This window comes from Podarcis muralis, chromosome 15 (assembly GCF_964188315.1).
Source record: "Podarcis muralis chromosome 15, rPodMur119.hap1.1, whole genome shotgun sequence".
Taxonomy (NCBI): Eukaryota; Metazoa; Chordata; class Lepidosauria; order Squamata; family Lacertidae; genus Podarcis; species Podarcis muralis.
Window position 1 is genome coordinate 10982989 of NC_135669.1, and position 20366 is coordinate 11003354.

General features: G+C 44.0%; 1 protein-coding gene across 4 annotated transcripts in view; it reads left to right on the plus strand.

Annotated features, from left to right (window-relative positions):
- GCK (glucokinase) overlaps positions 1-20366 on the plus strand; it is a 55396-nt gene that overhangs the window by 20897 nt on the left and 14133 nt on the right. For 2 of the 4 annotated variants that reach the window (XM_028708841.2, XM_028708842.2), the window contains exons 2-6: positions 6455-6861; positions 12296-12458; positions 17663-17817; positions 19109-19228; positions 19682-19777. In XM_028708841.2, the coding sequence (XP_028564674.1) occupies positions 6799-6861; positions 12296-12458; positions 17663-17817; positions 19109-19228; positions 19682-19777 (597 nt within the window). In that variant the 5' untranslated portion in view covers positions 6455-6798. The remainder of the gene's footprint in view (positions 1-6454; positions 6862-12295; positions 12459-17662; positions 17818-19108; positions 19229-19681; positions 19778-20366) is intronic. The other 2 variants (XM_028708840.2, XM_028708843.2) reach the window with 1 other exon arrangement.

Sequence of the window (20366 nt, forward strand, 5' to 3'; positions counted from 1 at the left end):
AATTTTTTTTCCTCCCTCTCTGCTCAGCGCCCCTTCAGCGAAGTGATAGGAGAAATGGAACCCCTTCCATTTCTCCTCCCGCTTCTCTGAAGGGGTGGTGCGCAGAGAGGGAAAACTGTGCAGCGCCTCTCCAGCGAAGCGAAGCCTGGAGAGCAAGAGGGATTGGTGTGCACCGACCCCTCTCGCTCTCCAGGCTTCAGGCAGCTATCCGCAAGCCTTCTGAGTGCAGCGGGAACTCCTGCTGCGCTCCGAAGGCTTGCGGATAGTTGCCTGAAGCCCACGGAGCGCAGCCTTTGAAGCCTCCGCAGAGCAGTGGGGTGAAGGCACTGCTCCGTCTCCCTGCTCTGCGCTGCGCTTCGTCTCCCTGTTCTGGCTTTGGGATTAGCCACGCAGCCTGCATTAGCTCTATAGGATGCACACACATTTCCCCTTACTTTTTGGAGGGGGAAAAGTGCGTCCTATAGAGTGAAAAATATGGTATATATTACTTAAAATCATAGAATTGTAGAGGTGGGCACATTCTTCTTCTCCTTGCTTATTGCCTATCCCACCCCCATGGCTGCTGCCTCCTCCACCCTGAACCAAGCTGCTACACCTGGCAACAGGCTATAGGGAGGCAGTGATTATAGCAGCTGTGAATGTATGTGCTGTGCGCTATGATGCTGTGCACTATGATTCAGGATGTGTTGATGTAATTGCATTCAGGTTGTGTTCCCTAATTGGCTGGGATTACCTAGCAAAAGTGATTATTCTCAAACTGACAAATGGAACAGGTGAAGGTTCATATTGAGGGAAACCAAACTCCAAACAGGTGTGGGCAGCCAACTACTCAAAGGAACGATATCTCCCTGAAAACCACGCCTTTCACACCAAAAATGTATTGTCCTGAAAATTTAGCACAGCGTAATGGGATACTGCTCCCATAGGCAGAACTGTGGGGCTTATTGCAATATCATAATGTGAGCTATGTAAACTAGACTACATACCTTTCTTTAAAAGTTTCTAAAGCGTATGGCAATATTCAGGCGTCATGGTCAGATGAAGCCTACCTAATGTGAGACTAATTAACTCATTTGCCCTCTTTTGTCATCCTTCCCAGGGGCAAAGCCAAGCATTGTATATTTTCTATGACTAGAATTACATTGATTGCTGGGTCCTAAAATGAACTGCGTTTTGCCTGAATCAGTAAGGGAAAGGCGGTTAGGGCAGGAGGCAGGATTTTAAAATATAGGTTCAGGTGCCTTTCAAGGCTGGGAGGCCCAGATTTGGGCTTCTATTTTTGATCTTATCTATTTGTACAGCACATGTAATTTTGAATGACTTTTGCTGCCACAAATGAATGCTTCAGTGCAGCATCCCGGCATCAGGTAAATAATTAACTCTCAGACCTAGTCCCCAACTGCAGTAATAAACCTGTGTCTGGGCTGTACACTTCAGAACACTTCTTCCTGGCATCCATATTTCCTCCCCGTCTGGGGATTTGTTTTCTCATCACCATTTCCTCTATTTCCAATGTTCAGGTGGTAAGTGCTGTTCCAGACCCCCCCCCCCCAAAGTGTCCCTATTTTCCAGGAACAGTCCTGGATTCACAGAAGCCACCCTGGTTTCTGATCTGATCCCAGAATGTCCCGCTTTTCCTTAGGATGTCCCTATTTCCATCAGAGAAATGTTGGCGGGTATGCAGTTATCTGACCCCCCCAAGCCATCTGAAGGCAGCCCTTTATAAGGAAGTTTTTTTTTAAAAAAAATGTTTAATGTTTTATTATGTTTTTATATATGTTGAAGCTGCCCAGAGAGGTTGGGGTAACCCAGTCTGCTGACTGGGATATAAATATTAAAATTATGATGATCTTGATGGAATAGTAAAGGTAAAGGGACCCCTGACCATTAGGTCCAGTCTTGGCTCTACTCTGGGGTTGTGGTGCTCATCTCACTTTACTGGCCAAGGGAGCCGGTGTACAGCTTCCAGGTCATGTGGCCAGCATGACTAAGCCGCTTCTGGCGAACCAGAGCAGCACACGGAAACGCTGTTTACCTTCCCGCCGGAGCGACACCTATTTATCTACTTGCACTTTGACGTGCTTTCGAACTGCTAGGTTGGCAGGAGCTTGATGGAATAGGATGTCCCTATTTTCATCAGAGAAATGTTGGTGGGGATGCTGTGCCTTTTGTAGCCAACATGACCCCACCCATGCACAAGACCAGGGTATCAGTAGGCTTGGGGAAACTTAAAGGTTTGCAGAAGTCCAAACAATATATATATATATATATATATATATATATATATATATATATATATATATTTGGTGCAGGGACCCAAAACAGCCCAATTCATGCTCTCACTGTCCATTGAATGCTGATTGGCTGATTGGTGGTGGTGATAGGAAGATGGAAATTGGGGGTGGAATGGGTGAAATCCCAAACAGGAAACACACTACTTCACAATATCTTGGTGGAGGTTCCACTTGTATGTACTAATAGCAGCCTCAGTCTCCCAGTGCCTGTCTCGTACTAGTCAAAATGGTACCACTCATGTGCAAGACATGGTGGTTTGCTTTTTGGATCCTGGGTCTGTGGTTCTCCACCTTTGTTGTAAAGAAAAACTTTTTTTCCATTATATTTCCCTTTTCCCTCCCAACCCCACCTTCTCTGTTCTTATCTTCCCAACATCAACATTGCCGAAGAAGGCTGTAGCAGGCATAGGCAAACTTCGGCCCTCCAGATGTTTTGAGACTACAACTCCCATCTTCCCTAGTTAACAGGACCAGTGGTCAAGGGATGATGGGAATTGTAATTCCAAAATATATGGAGGGCCGGATTTTGCCTATGCCTGGTCTGTAGGATCACTAGGCAAGGACCACGTCGCTCCAGTGTTTAGTGTCTCATGCACAGAACAGTTGTAATGCTTTTCTCAGTGGGCTCTCAGAGCTTGTCCAGAAGGCACCTCTGATGTTCACACAACCACATTTGGGTGCCTTGAGAGAAATAACTAACAGCTAGCAAAGGAGGAGTTTGGACTTGATATCCCGCCTTTCACTCCCCTTAAGGAGTCTCAAAGCGGCTAACAATCTCCTTTCCCTTCCTCCTCCACAACAAACACTCTGTGAGGTGAGTGAGGCTGAGAGACTTCAGAGAAGTGTGACTAGCCCAAGGTCACCCAGCAGCTGCATGTGGAGGAGCGGAGACGTGAACCCGGTTCACCAGATTACGAGTCCACCGCTCTTAACCACCACACCACACTGGCTCAAAGACACACACACACACGGAACATAGGTCTTTTGAAGCTGACATGTCTAATCCTCTTAACCTTGACCATTACTTTGCACAAAAATACTCAACTGGCCTAAATGCTATTGTGTCAGCAACATCTCATTCAAAGTTGAGCAAAAAAAACCAAACAAAAACCAGTGTCTGGGTTGCTTTGGAGCAAAATCACCTGTTAGTAAGCTGTCATCCGTTGGAAGCTGTCATCGTGAAAATAAAATATGTTCCTCAAATTCTTTGCAGATAGACAATAATTGCATCAAGGAGAATGTGGCCTTAGAAATAATTTGCCACCCTAGGCTCCTTTGGGAGGAAAGGCAAGATATATACTGAATGAATGAATGAATGAATGAATGAATAACATATAGAAGAGTTGTTTTCTAGAGCAGTGGTTTTCAACCAGTGTGCCATGGCACCCTGGGGTGTCTTGAATGATGGTCAGGGGTGCTGCAGGGCAACACTGGCCTCTGTCCCTCTTTCCTTCCCTCCCTCCTCTGATGCCCTCTTGCATCTCTGCCTCCCCAAGGCTTGCACAGCTGTTTGTTGCAGCAGCCCTGGCTACAAGCTCCCCAGGCGATTGGTGCCTCTGGGGCTGGTCAGGGGGTGCTTCCCAGTCCCCTGTGGGGCAGTGTGTGGAGGCACCTCTCTTTGGGGTGGGGGTGGGGAGTTCAGAGACCAGGGGTGGCAGCAGCGGCTGTCCGGAGGACTCCAAAGGAGAGGAGGGGAGAGGAGATGAGGCTGAGGGAACATTCCACAAGGGGGCTGTTCAAAAAAGGATGAGAGGCTGCCAGCTCTGCAGGCAAGGGGTGACATAACTGGGATCCTGAGCCCCACAGGGGTGCTGCAGAAAGAATGTACTGTATTTTTCGCCCTATAGGATGCACTTTCCCCCCTCCAAAAATGAAGGGGAAATGTGTGTGCGTCCTATGGGGCGAATGCAGGCTTTCGCTGAAGCCTGGAGAGCGAGAGGGGTCGGTGTGCACCGACCCCTCTCACTCTCCAGGCTTCAGGAGAGCCCCACCGCCAGCCCCACAAGCTCGGGGGACAGCCGGGAGGTGCAGCGCGCCTTTCCCGCTGTCCCCGGACTTGGATAGAAGGCTGGCGGGGGGGAGAAGCCTGATCCTCCCCGTCGTCAGCCCCGCAAACTCGGGGGAAGTGTCCCCCCCGCGCCTGGGGAAAAAAAAATAATTTCCCCCCCTTTATTTCCTCCCCCAAAATCTAGGTGCGTCCTATGGGCCGGTGCGTCCTATAGGGCGAAAAATACGGTAGTTAGTCAAGGGAGCCATGGACCCAAAAAGGTTGAAGACCTCTGGTCTAGAGCAATATTGTTGTATGAACATATCCCATCTGCAATTATTAAGTGGTATAAGTGGTATGGGATGCGAGTGGCACTGTGGGTTAAACCACAGAGCCTAGGACTTGCTGATCAGAAGGTTGGCGGTTCGAGTCCCCGCAATGGGATGAGCTCCCATTGCTCGGTCCCTGCTCCTGCCCACCTAGCAGTTCAAAAGCACGTCAAAGTGCAAGTAGATAAATGGGTACCACTCCGGCGGGAAGGTAAACGGCGTTTCCATGGGCTGCTCTGGTTCGCCAGAAGCGGCTTAGTCATGCTGGCCACATGACCCGGAAGCTGTATGGCGGCTCCCTCGGCCAATAAAGCGAGATGAGCGCCGCAACCCCAGAGTCAGCCACGACTGGACCTAATGGTCAGGGGTCCCTTTACTATGGGTCTAGTACAGGTCCACCACCTCAATGGGAACTAATTTAAGGCTGCATTTCTAGATACTTTTAATGGGGATTAAGCCCCATTGAACATAGCTGAGCTTATTTCTGAGTAAACATGCATAGGATTGTTGTCTTAAATGTTATGCATTTTATGGATGACATTTGTATACCACCTTTCCTCTGAGGAGCTCCAAAAAGAAAGCCTGGTTCTCTCTCCTCCACTGTATCCTACCCTGTGAAGTAGCTTAGGCAAACAGGCAGTGGCTGTTTCAAGATCACCCAGTGAGCTTTGTGGTAGGGGTCTCTGCCCAGTCATCACCCAACACTCAGGGGATCTTTGGGAGCCATCAGTAATTTATTTTTTTAATGATGGACAGATTTGGGGGGGGGGGGTCTTGGGGAAACCACAAAAAATGTTTGGCATTACAGTGGAGTACCTATGAGTCGCGGGGGGGGGAACTTCAATTGTTCAAAAGCACAGATGTGTGGAGTGGGATGCTTTCGGAGGGCCACAAATAATCTTTTGGCAGCACAGTACCATAGCAGGGCATGGCACCCTTGGGAGTACAGTGGTACCTCAGGTTAAGTACTTAATTCGTTCCGGAGGTCCGTTCTTAACCTGAAACTGTTCTTAACCTGAAGCACCGCTTTAGCTAATGGGGCCTCCCGCTGCCGCTGCGCTGCCGGAGCACGATTTCTGTTCTCATCCTGAAGCAAAGTTCTTAACCTGAGGTACTATTTCTGGGTTAGCGGAGTCTGTAACCTGAAGCGTATGTAACCTGAAGCGTATGTAACCCGAGGTACCACTGTAGTGGTAAAAAATAAATAAATAAACCATTTGTAATTTTTTTTTTTTTAAGGGAGGGAATGGGGGCCTTGAGGGAGCTACAATAAAACCTTTTGACACCATAGCATCACATTGAGAGATACATAGGAGCATTTCTTTTTTTGAAAAAAGACACTTTTGGGGGGCCTGGGAAGCTCCCACAAAATCTTTCTTGGGGCTAGATCAGGGGTCTGCAACCCGCGGCTCCGGAGCCTCATGTGGCTCTTTTACACCTTTGCCGCGGCTCCGGGGTGGATACTAGCGAGGGGAGGAGGCACATTGTGCGCCCCAACACTCCCCACTGTGGCGGGCGCTGTACTGGCTGTGACGTCGCATGGGGGCGGTGCGTGCGTTAGTCACGCACCGTCCCGACGTCACCTTCCCGCCCGCTGTCAGATCGCGGCTCCGGAGATATATTTGTTTTAAATGTCACAATGGTTTTGCGGCTCCCAGTTGTTGTTTTTCTTCGGAAACGGGTCCAAGTGGCTCTTTTTGTCTTAAAGGTTGCAGACCCCTGGGCTAGATGAAGGCTGCTGGGCTACAGTACCCCTGCTCTTGTGCTATTGCATGTCTCTGAGAACGCCCGCAGGTTACTAGTATGCCGTAGGGCCTGACATATATCCTTCTTGTGTCTTTTAGAAGACACAACTGAAGCCATCCAGAATTCCCAAGACGAATAAAGGCTGAGGCACTTGGAAAGCCCTTCTGCAGTCTGCATCATTTTTGTTAGTGTTGCTGATCACACCGGCCTTCCTTTTTCTCTGCCGGGCAGAGTTGCTGGACCTATTTCCTCCGCTGGTGAACCTTTAATCTTTTCGGATTGGAAACGTTGCCCTCAATATCAACAACGCTCAGCCTTGAGCTTAAGCAAACACCCAACAGAAAAAGAGACAAGAGACTCGGGTCAGTCTTGTCAGCTTCAGACCAGGTGGCCGAGAGCAGACAGGCAGCAAACGGGTTTCCGCAGAGCAAGCCCAGAATCAATGGACAGTTTGGAGGGTTCACGGTTGTCAATGATGAAGGAAGTGTTTGACAGCTTGCAACTGGTAAGAGCTGCGCAGAACTCTCTGCTTAGATCTCTTCTGCTCTGTTTTGAAAGTGATTGCTAGGTAGATTGCTGTGTGTGTTTTCAACTGCTTCTCTGAATCTTAAGATTTCTGGATTCTAGCTAAAATTCCAGTTTATCCAGAGTATGGCCCTCCCTTCCTTGCAAAACGCAAACTTCTTGCCTTTCGTGTCTTGATTCAGCTGCTAATTCATTGCAAGTTTCTCTGTGGTTCATTGGCAAAAAGAGAGTTAATTTGGGGGTGGATGGGTTTGGAATATAGGAATATCTGCTAAAACCAGAAGAAATAACAGCAACACGCAGGGTGTCTCTCTAAGGTGGTAGCTGAATTATTCAGGCACATGCCCAGGTTAGTGCCATAGGAACAATGCACAATACCCAGTCAGTCTGCACCACCAACACTGTAGAAATAAATGAGATTGCAAAGCCAGCAGTGACTGTGCTATCAACACAGAGTCTTATGAGCCACCATTCAGATTAAATGAGGTAAAATATGGACTAGTGTTTTGATGCCATGGCTGCTGTGTGGATATTGTGAACATTTTGCATGCACGCGGAACATGCATCCCATGATAAACACCTGTCTGGAAGCATCCATCGTTTCTGTTTTTAAAGTGGTACCGGTAATTTGGTCCCTGTAGCAAGAAACAGGCACAGTGGAAGCTTGCAACTGGCCAGAATTGAAGTTTGAATGTGATTATATTTCAGGCATACCTTCCCTTCTCTGTTTCATGGCATTCTGAACTGATCGCCATCAGAGACAGGATGCTTGGCTGGAGGAAGTACTTCAGGGATGGCACAGAAACCTTTACTTGACATTTTTAAATGGGGAACAGATTTTTACAGCTTAATTCGATGAGGAATAAAAGCAGATGCATTAATTATTTGTATTATTAAAATTGTTTATATGCTGTCTTTCATTTCAAGAAGAAATACCAAGGTGGTTCACTGTGGTCACTGTTGTGACTCTTAAGATCAGAGTGAATAATAATAATAATAATAATAATAATAATAATAATAATAATAATAATTCATTATGGTTAGTGTTCATAACTCTTGAGGAAAGTACTGGGGAACCTCTAATTTTCCAGATGTTGACTATGGCCACATACACCTCATTAATTTAAAGCACTATGATTACCACTTTAAACAGGCATGGCTTCCCCCAAAGAATTCTGGGAGCTGTAGTTTCTTAACAGTGCTGAGAGTTCTTAGGAGACATCGATTCACCTCACAGAGTTTCTGTTCTTAGAGTTGTCTGTGAAGAGGGATTGATTGCTAAACCACTCTGGAAAATGTAGCTCCATGAGGAGAATAAGAATCTCCTAAGAGTGATCAGATTTCTCAACCAACTATATGGTTCCCATGATTCTTTGGGAGAATCCATGACCGTTTAAAATGGCACGATACTGTTTTAAATGTATAGTGCAGTTGTGGCCCAGCTTTGGAAACGTGTGTGCCAATCTCGTGTCAATTTCAACTGTCCAGTTTGGAACACAGAGGAAGATGGTGAGCTCTTGAGCAGAACTGGGGACCAGGTAGGCTGGGATTTCACAGTGACATTGACACAGGATCTTAATACATCAGTCAACATGTTTGTCCCAGTCAACCCAGAGAAGAAGGCAGATATGGTAGCTAGGCAGACGGAAGGCATTCATAATTCTTAGCTGGTGTGTCCTGATTTTCAGCAGATGCATCAGTCTATGCAAACCCCATTACAGTGGTACCTCTGGTTGCGAACAGGATCCATTCTGGAGGCCCGTTCGCAACATGAAAAGAACACAACCCGCAGCGGCGCGTCTTCACACGCATGGGTTGCGATTCACTGCTTCTGCACATGCACATGTCATTTTGCACTTCTGTGCATGCGCAAGTGGCGAAACCCAGAAATAACCCTTTCCGGTACTTCCGGGTCACTGCGGGACGCAACCTGAAAGAACGTAACATGAAGCAGATGTAACATGAGGTAAAACTGTATGTGAATGCAATGGACTACACTGAGCTTTGGGCATTCCAACACAAGTCATGCTAAACACACTTTGAGGGATATGCCGAAAGCCAAACCTGGGCAGGACTCAACCTGAAGGCATGCATGCATAGCACACAACTAGCACAGGTCAACAGGACGGGAGCTTAGCAATGCTCTGGTTGGCAACAGTGGCTTCCATGGATTGAGGTGAGTTCTTGAGGATGCCTGGCAACCCGCTGCTGGGAACTAACATTCTGTTAGTTAACCTAACATTCTAAGACAGACCTTTGGTCCAGCCAACAGAGTTCTTCTTATATTATGCCTTGTCTCGGCTCTTTTGCGTCAGTGTGCTGCATCTGAAAGAAAGGCAGAATTCTCTCAGGGAAATGTATCATTCTGAATTGGGATATGCAGCAGTTAGCAAGTGTCACTGATATTAATGGAATTACGATGCCAAGGAATGGATGTGATTGTGAAAGCATTTCCCTTTACACAGCGTTTTGGATGGCCCCATCACAGAGGTGATGAAAGGTTGCATGCTATGTTGCCCAATTGTATTCTCGACCCCATCCCAGGCCACTTGGCTACAAGAAAAATGAAATACCAAAACTAATGTCAATATTTAGAGTTTGTACTATCTTTAGTTCCTGTTGCACCAGTTTTTAGCAAGTGAGCCGATCAATTAAATTTCCCTTTTTAGACCTGGCATCTAACCAAAAGCTAAAAATAGAAAACCCAAGGTCCATTGGCTGCTAATTTAGGCACTGATCTTCTGAGCATTCCGTAGATACAGAACTCGGATTTAGAGTGAAAAAATGTGGGACAAAGATTTAAATCCACATTTCCAAGTAGTGGTTGTCGGAGTTGTGTGTGGAGAGTATGTGAGGTCGGAGTTTTCCTGGTGTTTCTTTCTCCCCCATTGATGAAGTGCTGACTTATGCCTTCTTAACTCTTCTATTTGGCAGCAATTATACTTGTGCATAATGTAAGAGAGCATATGGAGGCAAGGAAGAGAGATTTTTTAAAAACATGCTTGTGCATTCTTAACTGTAGATGAAGCACATTATCTTCGATAATGCATGTGTGTGTGTGTTGCCATTATTACAAGTCATTTCATTATTATTATTTTTATTAAAATAATTCAACATTAATACATACATATTACAAATATACAGACAAACATACATTTCATACAATCCTTAAAAATATTCATACATACCCACACTCAATCCTGCAGATACTTCCTTTGCCCACCCCCCCTCACCCCACCCTTGTGTTAGACTTCCAATCTACTCAATTGCAATTTCTTTCCACTTCTATTACTTTCTTTCACACACTTTTAAGCCAACTTTCTACTTCTTTTTATGTTACACATTGTTATCCATCTTGTTTAGTATTTCAGTATTTATAACGGAACCTGTTTATTCTAATAGGAGTTCTGATTTTTCAATATGATTTGGAAGTATAAGTCATTTCATTATTACAGTGATATCCCACTAAGAAGATGTGAAACATCTTGCTCACTATGGTCTCCCAGAGTTTCAGGCAGGGTTCTTTCCCAGTGTGACCTGGAGATACCAGGGATTTGGAACCTTTTGTGTGCAAAGCAAGTGCTCTACAACTGATGTTAAGAACATAAAAAAGTCCTGCTAGATCAAGCTAAGTACCCACCTAGTCTAGCATTCTTCTCTCACTGTGGCCAACCAGATGTCTGTGGGAAGCCCACAAGCAGAATTTAAGCACCACAGCACTTTCCCCTCCTGCCATTCCTAACAACTGTTATTCAGAGGCATTCATCTTCAGAGCAGGAAGTGGGTCTGAGTAATTCCTGGGGGAGGCTTAACACGCACACAAATCACTTTATGTTGGAGCTGGTTGTATCAGGTCAGACAACTGATCCATCTAAGTTCAGGGACAGGCACTGAATAATTAAGCTGGAATGACGTGACACTGCTATGTTGCTAAACAAGAAGTACCGTATTTTTTGCTCTATAAGACTCACTTTTTCCCTCCTAAAAAGTAAGGGGAAATGTGTGTGCATCTTATGGAGCGAATGCAGGCTGCGCAGCTATCACTGAAGCCAGAACAGCAAGAGCGATTGCTGCTTTCACTGCGCAGCGATCCCTCTTGCTGTTCTGGCTTTTGAGATTCAGAATATTTTTTTTCTTGTTTTCCTCCTCCAAAAACTATGTGCGTCTTGTGGTCTGGTGCGTCTTATAGAGCGAAAAATACGGTAATACAATGGGCAGAAGCTGCAAGGAGGAAGCTACTAACATACCCTGCAACATTTTCCGATGAAAACAGGGACATCCTATTCCATAATTATAATAAATATAATTTTATACCCTGTCCATCTGACTGGGTTGGCCCAGTCACTCTGGGCAGCTTTCAACATATATAAAAACATAACAAAACATTAAACATTAAAAAACTTCCCTATACAGGGTTGTCTTCTGATGTCTTCTAAAGGTTGCTACTTATTTCCTTGGCTCGAAGGTTGCATAACTCCATACTCTCCAAAATATCTCTAATTTTAATATTTATATCCCACTCAGCAGACTGGGTTACCCCAACCTCTCTGGGCAGCTTCAACATATATAAAAACATAATAAAACATTAAACTTTTTTTTTTAAAAAAAGTCCTTATGAAGGGCTGCCTTCAGATGGCTTGGGGGGTCAGATAACTGCATACCCGCCAACATTTCTCTGATGGAAATAGGGACGTCCTAAGGAAAAGCGAGACATTCCGGGATCAATTCAGAAACTGAGACAGCTTCTGTAAATCCAGGACTATTCCTGGAAAATAGGGACACTTAGAGAGTCTGTATTAATTAAAGGCACAATGGCCTTGAAAATCCTCGATGGATTTGTCAGCTATGCCACTCCACACTATACATGTTAGAGTTGCAGTTCCTTTTTAGCATAGGAAAAAGATAGCCACAAATCAGGTCTAAAAAAAGTTGGGAGGATGACAGAGAAAGCACTGGAATGGAAAAGGCTAGCTTTGCAGTTGTCTGGGATTCCCAGCAAATAATAATGATAAAACGAGCGAACGAAACATGGAAATTCCAGACCACAATCTCTTGGAGTATAGGAGCTGCTGTCCCTTGACTGTCCTGTGGGCTATGCATAGGGCAGATAAAAAACTGGTTCGAGTCTGAGAAATGGCACCTTTTTGGGTCAGAAATGCTGACCTACTGTTTTCTACATAAACAGCAAATGAAGGCCAGTGGTGATAGGTAGAGTGCATTGACCCTCTTCACAAGGACACCCAAATCCTTACATAATTCTAGCAGGAGTTTAATATAGGACAAGAGTTGAAGGTATCATTACAACATGAAGTGGTGGCATGCAGACTCCACCTGCACCCTTTAAGTGACTCTGTTGACACATGCTATACTGTACCCATCTTCTTGGACCTTTGCTTGTGTGTCTTCTCATGTAGGTGGAGCAGATCCTCTCAGAATTCCGGCTACAGGAACAGGATCTGAAGAAGGTGATGCATCGGATGCAGAAGGAGATGGACCGGGGCCTGAAGCTGGAGACACATGAGGAAGCCTCTGTGAAGATGCTGCCCACTTATGTACGCTCTACCCCTGAGGGATCAGGTAAGCAACAATGGTGGTCATATCATTTTGGTGCAGCTCAGGAGGTCTGATCTAAAACCAACCCAAGGATACTAGCATAGGGGTAGGTAACCTGTGGCCCTCTAGAAGTTGCTCAACTCAACTCCCATCATCTAGGCAACAGGAAACCTGGGCAATGGCCAGGAATAATGGGAGTTGTACTCCAACAGCATCTAAATGGCCAGATGTTCCCCACGACCATGCTATTGTCCAGAAGCAGCTCACCAAACAGGGCTTCTTGGCAGGTGAGTCACTGTTGCTTACCAGGATGGAATGGGGGAGAGGAGAGGTGGCAAGGAGATTGGCATGGTGCAAATGCATTGGCAGGGGCCCTGAATTGGTTCTGCCGGTGCATTTGTGCTGCACTGACCTTACTGCTTCTTCACCCCTTCTCCTTCCAGGAAGCAATAGTGACCCACTTACTGGGAGCTTTGTGGCTCTACCCCATCCAACAAACCACTTCTGCTAGTACGTCTTCTGAACTCTTATGCCCTGACTCTGATCCAATGTTTACTATAATTGAGCTGTTCTCATTCTAGGTTGCTGGCCCATTTAATGAATGTCAGAGACTGCAGTAAATTAACAGTAACTCTTTTATGGTATAAAAGTGACTATACAGTAGCCCTAATAAACTCACTAATGCAGAACTTATTTGCGCTTTAGTCCTAATCTAGTTTCACTTCCCATGCCATAGCCCGCCCTTTCAGGATCCAATTTACAAACAACTGAGCGAAACAACGAGCTGCATGAACAACCCTTAGTAACTTTTGTACCCTGAGGTGATGACTAGACTGTCAGTCAGCTCTAATAGCACCTGGGGATTATTCTGCTCTGTAATTGATTGCTATTCCTATCTAAAGAATGATTAGTCTCTGTATTGTTCATTTCCTGATCTGCACTGCTGATGTTTCAGGATCTTGGTCTATTGAAGCTTTGTTCTCCTGCTAGCTCTGTCCTTAAACTTGTTGATTGTATGGCTGGATATGATTCTGGCACAAGTCTCACGTGTTTTCTGCTCCTTCTAAATGTATCACTGCTGGTCATCACAGCATTGGATTGTGGTGTCAAATAGTGCCCCTGCCCCTGGTTCTGACCATCACCTCTGATTGTCAAGTTTTATTCTCACCCGTGAACCAGGATGTAGTTTTAGTAATGCTTTTACCCCGTAGTGTTTATCAAACTGTAACTTATATAGGCTTTTCTGCCTTTTTATCTGCTACATGGACTTCCTTCAGATCAGGCTACTGGGGATACAGGTCTGTTTCCAGGGTCAGAACTGCTTCTTCGTTGTTGACCCATTAACAACTATGCTGGGCTGTTGGTTGCGTTAATTGCAGTTGCTCTATCGCTCACTTAAAATGGATCTTCTTTTTTCAGGCTCTGCTTTGTAGTTTGGATTGCTCTTTGTGACTCCCCATTGGCTTGTAGGTAGTGTTGGCAATGTGGCTAAAATTACATTTCTTTGTGAACTGGGAAAACTCCTTCTCTGCAAATTGTGGGGCATTATTTGTTACAAGTTCATCAGGCCCCTGTCTGACAAATACAGTCTTTAAACAACTGGTGGTGGTAGAATTTGTAAGATCAAACATGTGTGCTATTTCTAGATACTTAGAAAAATAGTCCATATACGTAGCAACCAGGTACTTATGCTCATGTAATTCATAAATGTCTGTTCCAACTCTTTTCTAAGGTCTGTCCGGTAATGAAGTAAAAGTGGTTTCTTTTGCTGAGTGGCTCTATTCTAGTGGCAGAAACATCACTATTTTCTTTTTTATATATAATTTTATTTATAAACGTTACAACAATTATTCAGCCATAATTCTAACATTTCAGACTTCGACTCCCTTCCCCCTCTTTCTGTGGTTCTTTACATTTATTTTCATCCTTTCCTGCATACTCCAAATTATCTTATTCTTCTATTCTCATATATATCTCAGATATGTTTTTGAAACTGCAGGTTTTTACAATAATCCTGCCAATGTCTCGATCTGTTTACAGTTTATTTGTAAAGACTCAATAAACCATTTCCATTCCTTTCTAAAAAAAAAAGTTATCTTGATTTCTTATTCTTCCAGTAAGTTTCGTCATTTCTGCATACGCCATTAATTTCTGTAACCATTCTTCTCTCATTAGAACCTCTTCTTCCTTCCATTTTTGGGCAAATAACATTCTTGCAGTTGTGGTTGCATACATAAATTTCTATACTGTTTAGGTAGTTCTGATCCCATAATTCCCAAAAGGAAAGCTGCTGGGTTTTTCTACAAATGTTATCTTAAATGGCTTTTTCCGTTCATTATATATTATTTCCCAGTAAGCTTTAACCTTGTTACAAGGCCACCACATATGGAAAAAGGTACCTTTTCCAACACTTACTCGATTTTTATTTATACATTTTTGACAATCTACTAGGTGTTAGGTACCATTTATATAACATTTTCATATAATTTTCTCTTAAACCATAACATGCTGTAAATTTTATATCCGTATTCCATAATCGTTCCCATGCTTCTATTTCTATGTTATGACCAATATCTATTGCCCAATGTAACACTGAAGATTTCACTTGTTCGTTCTTTGTCTCCTATTCCAATAACATCTTATACATCTTAGATATCACTTTAACATTACAGTTTAACAGATCTCTCTCTAGTTGTGATAGTTGTTCTCCAAACTCCTGCTTCATATCCTTTTTAACTATTTCATTCAAATGATGATATTGTAACCATGTTGTTAGCATCCCTGATAAATCCTTAAACTCTTTTAATTTAAATTCTCCACTCTCCTCTCTTAGCAAATTTCAATAAATTCCCCAACTTTCCATCATATTTTTCTTTTTCACCACTATGGCTTCCAAAGGTGAAAGCCAAACTAGCGTTTTAGTATCCAATAAATGTTATATTTATCCCATATTCTAGACAAATTTGTCCTAATTATATGGTTGGTGAAACCTTTATGCACTTTCATCTTTTCACACCACAAATAAGCATGCCAAAATATTATCATGACCTTCCAAATCTAAAATATGTGATTCTTCAATAACAACCATTCCTTCAACCAGCACAGACAAGATGCTTCATAATATAATCTCATATCCGGCAGGGAGAAACCTCTCTCTTTTGCATCTATCAGTATTTTATATTTTATTCTCAGTTTTTTCCCTTGCCAGATACATTTAGAAATATCTTTTTGCCATTTGTTGAAACAATCTGTCTTGCCAATCACCAGTATTGATTGAAACAAAAATAACATTCTTGGTAATACATTCAATTTTATGGTTGGCACTCTACCCAACAATGAAAGTTTCATTCTACCCCATACACTATTTGCAAATTTCTTTTACTATCCTCTCAAGTTTTCAAATAGTTAACTTTATACCAATTTATATTCTTTGCTGTTAACCATACACCTAAATATTTAGCCTTCTTTTCAATCTTTAGATCTGATATATTTTGTAGTTTATTTTTACTCTCATCATTCATGTTTTTAACCAGGAGCTTGGTTTTATCCTTATTAATTTTAAGACCTGCTATTTCTCCATTTTTTAATCTCTTCTACAGTAGTGCTTTCAGAATTGACTCTATTGGTTCTTCTCCAGATATCACCACATTGTCTGCAAATGCTTTTAATTTATATTGTCTCTGTCCCACCCTTATTCCTTTAATTTATTGATTACATCTTACTCTTTGCACCAAAAAATAATAAAGGTGACAGCGGGCAGCCTTGTCTAGTTCCTTTAGTTATTTTACAGTTGTCAGTCAATACATTATTTACTATCAGTTTTGCTGATTGTTCTGTATATATTGCCTTGACTCCTTTTATAAAAGTCCCAGGAGACATTATCAAATGCTTTCTCTGTCTAACAACATTAAGGTTGCTTGCTTTTCATTTCTGACTTTTAAAAATTCTGTTACATTGATTATATTTTTAATATTATCTTTCATTTGTCTTCCTGGCAAAAATCCGGCCTGATCTTGATGGATTTCCTCTTTTGATACAGCTTTCAACCTATTAACTAATATAGCTGCAAAAAGTTTATAATCATTATTCAACAAATATATAGGTTGATAGTTCTTAAAAAACTCTTAGGAATCAAAGTTATATATGCACTCTTCCTGAGTGCTGTGTACACACTCCCATTTACTACACACTCCCATTTACACCCAGTGTGCTTCCATTGCTGGTTTGTGAAGCTGTGTACACATAATGTTAACAGCAATCCATATCTATCCCATAGTTTCTTGAGAATCACTGTGGTTTGCTGCATTTCTTACCAAACTAGCTACAATCTGATTTGATTCCATAAGCACATCCACACACACCCTTCTGCCCACTAATGTGGACAGATAGCGGGTGGCTGGGAAACACATCAAATCATACTGATATGTACAATGATTTATGAATGTGGTTTGAAATACAGCAGAAAAATATTTAAGCTGGCAATGTGCAGACAGTCATAGTCTTGCACGCTCTCTATATTTGATGATGCCCTGGTACCCTTCACAGAGTTTCACTAAGACATCTTGTCTCATCTCAGCAGGAATGACAATTCAATTTCTACAAAGGTCTAAGCCTTTGTGTGAGTCTTTCTCATTCCACAAAAAGGGGTTTGAGCTTGGCTGGGATGCTCCTCTATTCATTTAAGCCAGGCATGGCTAAACATCATCCCTGACCACTGGTCCTGATAGCTAGGGATGATGGGAGTTGTAGTCCCAAAACAGCTGGAGGGCCAAGTTTGGCCATGCCTGATTTAAGTAGTGTAGTATGTTTGCCAGTTTTGGTAGAAATCTGCCTCAACACTGTACCATGCCCAATAAGCTTTTCAACTCAACAATGGATTCTGGTGGGCTAATTCCTGAAATAGCTTCCACCTTCTTAGGATCAAGGCTCATACTATATTCATCTATGCAATGGCCCAGGTGCCCATTCTGTCCTACCAATTCCAGTGGTCCCCAGCCACCCACCACTGGTCCTAAATGGCAATTCTCTCAGCTTTTTCTTACACACTTGTCTTTAGAAAATAGAAGTCAGGCAAGCACCCCGTCACCATAGGTGTTGACATGAATCACCCTGCCTCTTAATTACAACCCTGCAGTTGAGTTGGGTTCTTCTAGGATCTGTGTACAAGGCAACCTAGCCCAGGTGGCCCCCCAAAGACTAAACTGACATGTCACACTCTGGGATTGCAGAGGTGGGAGATTTTCTGTCTTTGGATCTCGGGGGCACCAATTTCCGAGTCATGCTGGTGAAAGTGGGTGAAGGTGAAGAAAAACAATGGAATGTGAAGACAAAGCACCAGATGTATTCCATACCGGAGGATGCCATGACGGGAACAGCTGAAATGGTGAGTCAGATGATCAGGTGAAATCAACCAGGTTACGTATTGCATTATGACTTGCAGGTGTTCAGGAATGGGAGGAGGCTTGCCCTTGGGAAGGAGGGAGGCCACATTGTCAGACTCAGAGGCAATGTAGTCCACGGGGCAAAATGTTGGGCCTGGCCTGGCCCTGAGTTCAAACCCTTTCAAAGAATGGCTCTCACTCTCAATTCAGAACCTTCCACAGATGTCTCCAGCTGTCCAGGACAATTGACATACCCTTTGTCTAAACCCAAACTGTGATCTCGCATTGCAAGACAAACTCAGTTGACTCCATTTGCATCTGATGAATGCTTATGCCATGAGAAAAATAGTTAGACATAAAATGTTGGAGTCAATGTAGTGCTGAACAGGTCATTCCACCTGCACAAGGATTTCTCCTTGTGCAACACAATTATCACCCTCTCTCCTCCCTCTGCGTGCCCTCTAAATTTGGGGATGATACAAGGCACACACAGGTGGAAGAGAGGGGGCAGACATATTGTTTCGCTTCCAATCAATGCATGCCTCATAGTTTTCCGGTGAAATCATGTTACTTTTTATGCCACAAACTTTCCAGGTTCCGTGCTTTCCCATTTTTGTTGCACTATAGCACAAGAGTCTCAGGGACGCGGGTGGAGCTGTGGGTAAAACCACAGTGCCTAGGACTTGCCGATCGTATGGTCGGCAGTTTGAATCCCCGTGGTGGGGTGAGCTCCCGTCTTTCGGTCCCAGCTCCTGCCCACCTAGCAGTTCGAAAGCACCCTTAAAGTGCAAGTAGATAAATAGGTACCACTTTATAGCGGGAAGGTAAATGGCGTTCCGTGTGCTGCGCTGGTGCAGGCTCGCCAGAGCAGCGATGTCACGCTGGCCACGTGACCTGGAAGTGTCTGCAGACGGCGCCGGCTCCTGGCCTCTAGAGTGAGATGAGTGCACAACCCCAGAGTCTGACAAGACTGGCCCGTACGGGCGGGGGTACCTTTACCTTTACCTTTTATAGCACAAGAGTGCCTCTCCAGGGGACGGCTGTGCATTGGGGAAGCCTCACAGAACAGCTAATAAAGCAGAATTATGTGTGAACAGTATAAATCCACCACTTACACACTATTATTGCATCGAAGACATGTTGCAGAGTGAGCGAAATTGACAGATTCATCCATCCCTCCATGTTCCTCCAGAACTGCTTGTGGAAAGCTAAGGCAGATCGCTGAACGTTTTCCCTCCTTTCCCCCCGAAACAGCAATGGACTTTTTTTTGTGTGTGTGTCTTTCTTCCCCAGCTCTTTGATTACATCTCAGAATGCATCTCCGACTTCCTAGACAAACATCAGATGAAACACAAAAAACTACCTCTGGGCTTCACGTTTTCCTTCCCTGTTCGACATGAAGACCTTGACAAGGTGGGATTTGGGAAGGGGGCTCCCTTCTCAATGCTCTCTCTTTCTCCATGAGTTGTTCATTTGAACCATGTATAATGGTAGCCTGGTGAATGTAAGAAATATAACAATATAGCACCTCCAGGCAGGGGGGATACTACAACTCCCATCAGCGCCAGGGAGCACTGTCCAAATGCACAGCAAACCAACAACTTCCCAGAATTTATAGCAGAAGCATCATGCAGAAAGATGTCACACGTGTCACTGATAGTCAGGTACAATCATTCCAGATTCTGGAAGGGTGCTTTTCCACACCTGTCCATTGCTCCAGTTGTTATCCTATTGCTTTCCACACATCAGTTAATGATGATGATGATGATTACATCGCATTGACCCAACGCAGGGATAATTTCCGCCAAAGAGATTTTGCTTATTTCAGGATGTTTCTTCTGATCCTTTAAACCTCTCGGTCTGCAGGGGATCCTATTGAACTGGACTAAAGGCTTCAAAGCGTCAGGAGCTGAAGGGAACAACGTAGTTGGGCTTTTGAGAGATGCTATCAAACGGCGAGGGGTGAGATGAAAACTGTGCTTTGCTGTTCAGTTCATTATTTCTCCTCAGTTGCTTCGTAGGACTGTAAGAAGCTCCCTTATACCAGGTCAGTCTGTCTGTCCATCCATTATCTAGCTCAGAATTTCATGCAGTGAATGGCAGCATTTCAATAGAGTCTCTAGCACAGTTTCTTTCCCACCACATCTTATCTGCTTCTTTTAACTTTGGGCTTATTCCAGTCTTACATTTCCTCCATACTTTCTCAGCACAATCCGTGCTTTAAAGTTCTGTGTCCGAAAACTCTTTCTTTTTTTTTGCTGTGGAGCCTTCCCTCCGAAAACCCGCTCTTTACAGCTGAATCAAAGCCGATTCTGCTGAAAACCTGAATTGCTGTTTGTTGTCCTTCAGCTTTAGAGAGTGGGTTTTTGCAGGGAAAGCTCTGGGGCAAAAAGAAGAGCAGTCAGACATGGGCTGGCAAAGCACAGGCCTGTACGTGGAGCAAGCAGGGCAAAAGTTAAGTGTGGAGAAGCCCCTAGCCAAAGGTGTTGTCAGGTACAGATGGCAACCATTTTGCACAGGGTTTCCATTCTTGACCCCTGGGTGTGTCAAC